At 52.3% G+C, this 8949-nt stretch overlaps 2 protein-coding genes across 4 annotated transcripts in view; both read left to right on the forward strand.

Annotated features, from left to right (window-relative positions):
* Nucleotides 1-7947, forward strand: part of ARNT (aryl hydrocarbon receptor nuclear translocator) — a 15198-nt gene extending 7251 nt beyond the window's left edge. For all 3 annotated transcript variants that reach the window (XM_008638150.2, XM_008638151.2, XM_008638153.2), the window contains 13 exons: nucleotides 50-139; nucleotides 520-596; nucleotides 761-895; nucleotides 1331-1405; nucleotides 2217-2368; nucleotides 3246-3356; nucleotides 3523-3598; nucleotides 4025-4148; nucleotides 4436-4535; nucleotides 4979-5129; nucleotides 5351-5510; nucleotides 5999-6150; nucleotides 6730-7947. In XM_008638150.2, the coding sequence (XP_008636372.1) occupies nucleotides 50-139; nucleotides 520-596; nucleotides 761-895; nucleotides 1331-1405; nucleotides 2217-2368; nucleotides 3246-3356; nucleotides 3523-3598; nucleotides 4025-4148; nucleotides 4436-4535; nucleotides 4979-5129; nucleotides 5351-5510; nucleotides 5999-6150; nucleotides 6730-6819 (1493 nt within the window). In that variant the 3' untranslated portion in view covers nucleotides 6820-7947. The remainder of the gene's footprint in view (nucleotides 1-49; nucleotides 140-519; nucleotides 597-760; nucleotides 896-1330; nucleotides 1406-2216; nucleotides 2369-3245; nucleotides 3357-3522; nucleotides 3599-4024; nucleotides 4149-4435; nucleotides 4536-4978; nucleotides 5130-5350; nucleotides 5511-5998; nucleotides 6151-6729) is intronic.
* CTSK (cathepsin K) overlaps nucleotides 5460-8949 on the forward strand; it is an 8179-nt gene continuing 4689 nt past the window's right edge. The window contains exon 1 of the mRNA XM_008638178.2: nucleotides 5460-5482. The gene's annotated coding sequence lies outside the window, so the exon portion shown is untranslated. The remainder of the gene's footprint in view (nucleotides 5483-8949) is intronic.

An 8949-nucleotide genomic window follows, 5' to 3' on the forward strand; every position in this document is an offset into this window, starting at 1 on the left:
CTTCCACCACACCGTGGCACAACCTGTTTCTCTCTCTCTCTCTCTCTCCCAAGGAATGGTTTAGGTGCAGCCAAGGATGGAGAACCTCACTACGTCGTCGTGCACTGCACGGGCTACATCAAAGCCTGGCCCCCAGCAGGTAACGATTGTGTTCAGGTGGGCTGGGTTTAAGAGCACGTGGTCCAAAGTTGCCACGTGCCAGGAAGTTCTTTGCAAACGTAGCTGTGATTTTTATTTTAAGATTGACCTGATTTTTGCAGGTGCAGCAGCAGAGATCTCTGTCTGTAGAGGATAAAAATAATCTTGAACTGATGTGCAGCTTTTGCTGAAATTCACAGATTTCCAACCCTTCTGGTGAAAAAAGGGAGGGGGAGGCACCTTAATTTATGAAATTCCTTACATGGAGAAGGATATTGAGTTGCAAACCAGGGCGGAGAGATGTCTTGAAGTCCATTTCCTTTGAAATGAGCCATTTTTCCTGAACTAACCTTGCTGGAATTTTTTTCCCTCCCCTCTCAGGTGTTTCCCTGCCTGACGATGACCCCGACGCCGGCCAGGGCAGCAAGTTCTGCCTCGTGGCCATTGGCAGGCTCCAGGTGAGTGCCCTTTTCCTCTTCCCCAACATTGCTTTGTCCTGGGAATCCTCCGATTTCAACCGTTCTGTCTGAAAACGTTCCCCCGACGGCCACAAATGCGGCTGCAGGGCTGGGGCAGCTCAGGGACAGCGAGGTTTGGTGACTCTCCCTGTGTTCCTGGGCAGGTGACCAGCTCTCCCAACTGCACAGACATGAACAATGTCTGCCAGCCCACAGAATTCATCTCCCGACACAACACCGAAGGAATTTTCACCTTCATCGACCATCGGTGCGTGGCCACCGTTGGTTACCAGCCCCAGGTAACCCCCATTCCTTATTTTAAGAAAAATAAAATGCTCTTTAAACTTATTTTCTTTCTACATCGTGGCTCTGCTTGTCCAACAGAGCTGATAAACCATGCCCAGGGCTTAACCCAGACATGTGTTTCTTCTCCACTGGTTGCTTTTCCATGTGTTTTTCCAAGTCCTTTGATCGTGGGAAAGGCTGGGTGTCTCTGGATTGTGTCAAATGTCAATTAAAGGCATTTTTGCCTCAAATTGAGTTAAAGATCAAACGTTCATCGACAGCTGTTGTGCTTTTCTTTTAAAAAACAGCACGCCAGCTCTTGTGCTTGGGTTGTGTAACGGGGATTTGGGGAGAAGGAGCAGGAACTACCTGTCCAAAGAGGGATTCATTATGGAATCTGCCCTCCAGATGAACTGACTCGATCTCTCTCACAATTCCTTGTAAAATAGGAACTTTTGGGGAAAGACATCGTGGATTTCTGCCATCCAGAAGACCAGCAGCTTTTACGGGACAGTTTTCAACAGGTAAAAACATCGTAGCTGCCCTTTGCATGCAGGGTGCAATTCAGGTTGGAGTTCATTCCGAGACTGGAACGTCTTGGTGCTTGCAAAGCAACGGAATTGACTGGAAAACCAAGAGGAAAACCAAACCTTAGATAATCCTCCTGTGCAAACAGTTGCAGATTTAGTCGTACCGTGAAATGCAAAATGAAAACAGAAGCTTCTGATGTCTTTACTCCTGAATCCAATCTTAACTCCAGCTCTGGCTGCTGGTCCAGTCGGCTTTTAGGGCCAGGGATGTGGCTCCCAAGTGCCTGGCTGAAACCCTGGTTCATCTCTAGGGCCCAGCCCAGTGCTGCAGAACCCGCAGTGGAGGTGGTTTTCTTGCCCTGTTGTCGTTTCTGTTATTTCTGAGGGCCTTGGACTGGTGGCAGGGCAGGTAAGGCTGCCCCTGTGCTTTCATGACTCCAAAAACTCCAGCTGCTCATATCCATTGCTCCAAACCGTTGGAATGGGAAGCGACAGCATGTGTTTCATTTCTTGGAGGCTTTTTCATAACATCTCACCAGTGCAAAGAGATAAGAGAAGTGAAGCCAAAAAGGGGATTTTTAGGTTCCCCTTCTGTATCCTTTAGGAATCAAGCTGTCCTAAGGGAATAGTGCCATTTGGTTTGGGAACACGGAGATGTGGTGGTCCAGGTTTGAGGCAAAGGGCCATCGCAGGGGGCTGGGGCAGGGGAGGGAGGAAACTTCGTGCTCAGGTTTGCTCTTCCCCACCTTTGATCAGGTGCTACTGATAGAATTGCGGTGTCTTTTTTTTATTTTGTATTTTTGAGGTGGTGAAGTTAAAAGGCCAGGTTCTGTCAGTCATGTTCCGCTTCCGATCCAAAAACCGGGAATGGCTGTGGATGAGAACCAGCTCGTTCACCTTCCAGAACCCCTACTCGGACGAGATCGAGTACATCATCTGCACCAACACCAATGTCAAGTGAGTACCTGGAGAAAGGCTCAGCCCAGAATCACCCAGAACCAGGGAGCCTCGACCTCTCCCCCCTCAGGAGCTTCCCAACAATTTGCACAACCCTGGAGAAGTTCCTGAGTCCCTCCAGCTCCCATTCCCTGCCTGGCACTGGAGGACTACAAAGTGCAGGAATTGTAATGCCTTTGGCTGTCTCGTTGTGTGGCTTAACAAGCTGCCGAAAATCCAGCTCCAGCAGTGCCTGAAAGGAGTGAAATCTGCCTCAGAATGCAGCTCTTGGATTCTTGGGACAGCCCAGGGGGTCCCATCTTTGGGAATGGTCAGAGCTGCTCTCTCTTCCCATGAGGGAGCTGCACACCCCTTGCACAAGAGCAGCAAGGACCAAGGCGTTGTGCCTGTGTGTGATCTAGAGCTGCAGCCTTGGCAGGGGCAGCTCCAGCAGGCAAACAGAAGGCTGGATCTCCTGGGAAAGGGAAATCCAGGGATTTTTTTTTTTTTGCCATGAGGCAAAGCAACACTTCTTCCCTGCAGAGCTGAAATCTGCTGCAGGCCTGACTTCCTGCCCCATGTCAGAGCTCTCTCTCTTTGAACTCCTTCGTTCTGCACGCAGCCATTCCAACATCCACAATCCACCTCCTAAAAACCCCTGTGGGAGTTCAGAGCAGAGCAGCAGCGTCTGTCTGCTTGTGTTTGAGGTGCTTTGAGTATGGAGGAGGGAGGCACAACCCCCACACCTGGAGCATCCTATTCCTATTCAAGGAAATGGAGTGGAAAGATCCTTCACTCCAACGGGGTTTTGCATCTTGTCCCTGCTACACACCAGGACCCAGCTTTGCTTCCAAGTTGGGACTTCTTAAAATCTCTTTTTTCTGTCTTTGCTTTAAAGGAACTCGAGCCAGGAGTCCCGGCCTGCCCTGGCAAACTCCATGCCAAGGCCTCAGCTGGGGCAGAGCGTCAGCCTTCCCCTGGACATGGGCACGGCCCCACTGCCCTCAAGGTCAGCAGGAGCTCGGCTCCTTTTCCCCCTTCCCCTCACACACTGTTCACCCCCAAATTCCCCTCTGTGCAGCCAGGAGCTCGAGGCTGGCGAATCCCTGGCGTATTCCCTTGGGAATTCTCTTTGGCAGCCCGTGTTCTCCTGTTACAGACACTTTCTATTTCAGGCAGCAGCAGCCACCCCAGGCAGAGCTGGAAGTGGGCCCAGGAAGGGAGAGCTTGGCTGGCTACGAGCACTCACAGGTGAGTCCAGAGGGATTTGGGCTCTGTTTAAGGCACCTTTTTGCTGAGGGTTTAAAGGTGGTGGTTGGCACCAGGATGAGGTGGGGTTTGAGGGGAAGGTGTTTCTGCCTCGGGTGTCGCTCGATTCCAGTTTTTATCCTGTGGAATCATAGAACCATGAAATAATTCGGGTGGGAAGGAACCTTAAAGCCCATCCAGCTCCACCCCCTGCCACGAGCAGGCACACCTTCCACCAGCCCACCTTGCTCCAAGCCCTGTCCAACCTGACCTTGGACACTTCCAGAGATGCGATGGGGCATCCTGAACGATCCCTCTATCCCAAAAAAGCACGCCAGAATCCCGGGAGCAGCCGGGCCCTCAGCTGCTCTGGGTGCTCAGTTCCTCTGTGCCGAGGTGTGAGCAGCTCTGCCGTGTCCCCTCTGCCAGGTGCCCGTCCAGCCCGTGAGCGCTGCCGGCCCCGAGCACAGCAAACCCCTGGAGAAGGCCGAGAGCCTCTTCGGCCAGGAGCGGGACCCACGCTTCGGGGAGATCTTCCCCACCATCAGCACAGGTGGGTCAGCAGGACAGGTCTGTTCTTCCACCTGTCCCGCTCACATCCTTCCTGCTTGTCCCTGCGGAGCATTTCTCCCTGCTCCCCTGAGCCCAGAGAAACCTCCGTGCGAGTTTGGTAGAAAATGGAGAGGAAATCAAATTAAACGGGATTGAACAAAATCATCTGGAGTCTGTGTCTGGAGAAGGAGCAGAGGAGTCTTCCTTCACACAGACAACATCTTTTCCAACTGTTTCTTTTTCCCTGTTGATGTCCCAGCCCAAAAATGACTCGTGCTCTCTCCGCAGATCAGAGCAAAGCCATCCCTGCCAGCACCGTGCCGGCCAACCCGCCCCTCTTCGCCCAGGGAAACACCTTCACTGCTGCACGGCCCGCTGAGAACTTCAGGTGAGGCCTCACCTGCCCAGCTCCTGCCCCCATTCCCTCTCTTTCCCCTGCTGGGAAAAGCCCTGCCCAGGATCTGGGTGCCCACAGCCCCAGCAGCTCCTCTCAGTTGTTGCCTGTATAGAATCATGGAATCATTTAGGTTGGAAGGGCCCTCTAAGATCATCCAGGTCCCACTGTTAACCCGTGTTCACTGCTCAGCCCTGTCCCCGGGTGCCACATCCGCACCTCCCTGCGACGCTCCAGGGATGACCACTCCCGCTCAGCCCTGTCCCCAGCCCTGTCCCACACCTCCCTGCGACGCTCCAGGGATGACCACTCCACCCTTCCCAGATGGGCAGAGTTACCCCAATTTTCGGGCTCGTTTCCCTCCACCAATAACTTCAGCAGATGGCTTTGGTGCCTCTTCTTCCCGTGAGTGGCCTCAGACTCCTCTTCTCTTCCAGGAGCAGCAGCATGGTCCCTCCAGTGAACATCATCCAGCAGCAGCCCTTGCCCGCCGGCCGGATCTTATCGCAGATCTCCCGCCACTCCACCCCAGCTCAGGTCAGCGGGACCACCTGGGCTCCAGGGACACGGCCGGTGTTCACACCCCAGGTAGCACAGCCCAAACCCTCAGTAGGTGCAGGCCCCACGTCCCCGCTGCCTTCCAGACCCTGCTCTCCGTGGGGAGAATCATCCTGCTTCCACTCTCCGGCGCTGTGCGTGTGTCCGTGTGCTTCCTCCTTCGGGGCTAATCCGGCAACTCCTCCCTGAGCTGAGGGTCGGGGATGAATCCATCCCTCCTCTTCCTCTCCCGTGTTGTTCCTCTCTTACAGCAAGTGGCATCTCAGACGGTGAAGACCCGCCCGCCTTCCTTTGGCATGGGGACATTCCAGGGCACCCCGTCCTCCTTCAGCTCCATGACAGCGCCGGGATCGACGGCGTCTCCCACCACGGCGCCGTACCCGGCCCTGGCCAGCCGCGGCACAGGTTTCAGTGAGTGTGGCTTGGAGGAGGGTGGGGGGCAAAAAAAAAAAAAGCCCTGAGGGAAAAAAACTGGGAGCATCCAGCTGTGGTGGGATGTGTGCTCTCCATTATTTTTTGTGGATTTTGGGAGTGCCTAAATGTGGGGGAGCAGAGCTGAGTCCCTGCTTTGACTGACAGTGATCGCCTTCGATCGTCTTCCAACCACAGAGCTGCACTCGGTGGTCCTTGTGGATCCCTTCCAGCTCGGGATAATCTGGGCTCATCCCAGCAGATGAATTCTGAACCATTTTAAGGCTGCCTGGGACAAACCAACCCCTCTGGGAACCCCTTTCTTCTATCCCACAGCAAACACCTGAATTCCTGTGGCAGGAATTCCTGGAGGGGCCACCCCATCCTGTCACAGCGTGCTGCCCTTCCCAATCCCATTAGAGCATTGGAGAAGCCACATTCCCAAAGGAGGGATGATTCACTCACTGCCTGTGTTCTGTGTCCAGCAGCCACGGAGGCGGCGCTGACCCTGGCCCCGTTCCAGCCCCGCGCCGCCGACGCCGTGGGAATGTGGCCTCAGTGGCAAGGACAGCACCACGGCCCGGCATCCGGGGAGCAGCACGTGCAGCAGCCCCAGCCCAGCCAGCCTGAGGTCTTCCCAGTAAGATGGGGCTTTTTAACCTCCCAGTGCAGTGGGATTCGCTGGTCTTGAAGCATCCGGAGCTTGTCCCTCTGGTTCAAATCAACTGGGGAGGTCCCAAACTCCTGGATAACCTGGAGAGGGCAGGACTGGCTTTGTTGTCTTGGTCTGTTGCAGGATCAGTGTGAAATTCCAGTTGGATTAACCCTTCGAATTAATTAAAAAAAAGGAAAAGCCACAGTCCGATGAAATTCAGATAATTCCTGGGAATTCATAATCATTTCGCTCCAGCTTTCCCAGCAATTGCTGGTTATGGCTGCAATTTGCTGCTCTCCTTCAATTTGCCTTGGACACAGGCAAATTGAGAGGGGAAAGGAACCAGTTTGGTCCACAGTATTCCAGCAAACCTGCGACTAAACTGCCACCATGCTCATGGAATCATGGAATTGCTGAGGCTGGAAAAGCCTCCCGAGATCAAATCCAACCATTCCCCCCTCCCCACTGCCTAATTTCCAATCGAAACCTCCCCGGCACACCTTGAGGCTGTTGGATATGTGCAATTCCAGTGTGGATCCTAACTCTCTCCTTGTATCCTCACAGGACATGCTGACCATGCTGGGGGACCAAGGGCCCAACTACAACAACGAAGAATTCCCAGAGTTGAACATATTCCCTTCTTTTTCCGAATAAAACAAGCCTTAGGGGGGGAGGGGAAAAAAAAAAAACAAACCACCAACAACATCAAGCTCTCTACGTTATCCACGTGTAAAGGACAACAGCTGAGTCTTTTTTCTCAAGGAACTGTCTAAAACAACTTCCCACCTTCTGGAAGCAGAGCTCCGAGGAGGGATTGGCCGTGCAGGAGGGAGGTGCTTGGGACACCTCCTCCACGTGGGATTGTTCTGGAAGCTTCAGGACTTGAGTGCCACGAGGCCAAAGGCCCCCCCAGCGTGTTCCCAAAGCTTCTCCTATGCGGATTTGTTTGGGAAGGATTCCTGTCTGGATCACAGACAGCACTTTGTAAACTTTTAAGGTGGCTTGGACTGGTTTTTTTTTTTATTTCATTCTCTGCCGTGACTTTTTTTTTTTTCTATAAAACACAAACGATTGGAATTTTTCAATGCTGGAAGAAAAACTCTTCCGAGTGTTGTCCCTGTAAACACAAATCCTGGAGGATGCTTGAGTAAGAATCCCTGTCCTAAGCCAGTGTTTTCCTCCTTTTGGGAGGAATTTTTGGCTGGTTTTGGAGGGTTCTTACAGCGTCTCCAGTCCAGGGTGCTCCGTGCCGAGATTCCCGTGTTTGTTTGGAATCTCCTCTCTCCTGTGAACTGTGCAATGAAGTCAGTGTGACCCATAACCCCCCACCCCCGTCACCCCAGGATAATTAACGAGCCATAAAATAATTATTACCCCATGTAGCTTTCTTCTGGACGAATCAATTTTCCAGCTGATGGTTTCTACGCTGCCACAATTTGATGTTTCAACAGGGGCTTTGGTTGGGTTTTTCTTTCGGGATAAAACCTGCTCCAAGCTGTCCGTGGAATTTTATCACGTGCGGATGAGTTCCTTGTCCTCGTTTTGGAGCTGGATGTAGGAGAATCCCTGGATTTGATCAGGGAATTGCTGAGGAACTTTGTGTTTTCACGACGTTTGCTCGCTCACCGTCTCCTTAAAGAAAAATTCCTGCCATGGGGTGATCCTGTTGCCAAATCACAAACTGTAAGAGGAGAGCTGGAAAAGTAGGGAACAGAATGATTTTTTTTGTTTTTTTAAATATATATATATATATATATAAAATTTTTAATTTTTAAACCTTGATTTGGAATCTGCTGGCTTTTTCCATGGGGAAAAAAAAAAAAACCAACTTGTGGCCAACCCTGCTCTCCTCAGGGGGGCTGGAAGAGCTGTTTGATTCCCTCAATTCCAACAGGAAAATTAATTGCAGAGCTGGACTTGGAAGGAAACTTGGCACGACGGCAGCTGGGGAAGAATCCCAAGTTTTCCTGGAAGCCTGCTTTTGTTTTGAATGGAATTTGGGTGTTTCCTCCTTTTCCCTGCATGCTGGGGGGGGGCTCTGGGGACCCCCAGGCTGGTTGTGAGTGTTCTCTCTGCTGCTTGGGGACGAGAACAGAGGAGACCCCCCCACCCCTTTCCAAGAGCTGATTCCAGAGCTGTGATTCCTGAGGAACACCCCCGTAGGAAGCTTTAAAACCTTTTGTGTCACCAGCCCAGAGAGAGATTCCTCTTGGAAGTGGAGAGCAGGAAGCTTTTTTTTTTTTTTTTTTTGAACCCTCTGGAAAAATGAAGATTTTGAAGGTTTGGGGTTTGTTTCGGTTGAAATTTTATTCCAAATTTCTCTACGGATGTGAGTGGGAACATCCCATTCGGAGATGTTGTTATCCAGGGAAGTCTGTTCCCAGCAATAACCTCCTCCCCAGCATCCCATCCTCACATCCTGGGCCCTTCCCCTCTTAAAGGAGGAGGAAAATTCCCATTTCCCTGAGCCCTTGCAGGCGAAAAAACCTCCCCCCCTCTCCCCCCGAATTTTCCAGCTCCTGGGAGAAGGAATCGAGCTGGAGCAGCCAAATCTGTTGGGGAAGGATGAGGAGGGGCTGATCCCCAGGGGCTGCTGCGGGGGGGGGACAGGGACCTTCCCCCTTTTTTGGGAACTCCGGTGTTCATCCGGGGCGGGGAGGAATTTTACCCCACACCTCGCGTGTGTCCAGCCCAGCTGATTCAGCCCAGCAGAGATTTTCCAACGAGAGATTTTCCCTTTTTTTTTCCCCCAAGCTGTTTCTCATTTCTGCCTCTTTCTCTCCC

This window comes from Corvus brachyrhynchos, unplaced genomic scaffold (assembly GCF_000691975.1).
Source record: "Corvus brachyrhynchos isolate BGI_N302 unplaced genomic scaffold, ASM69197v1 scaffold787, whole genome shotgun sequence".
In the NCBI taxonomy this organism is placed as follows: Eukaryota; Metazoa; Chordata; class Aves; order Passeriformes; family Corvidae; genus Corvus; species Corvus brachyrhynchos.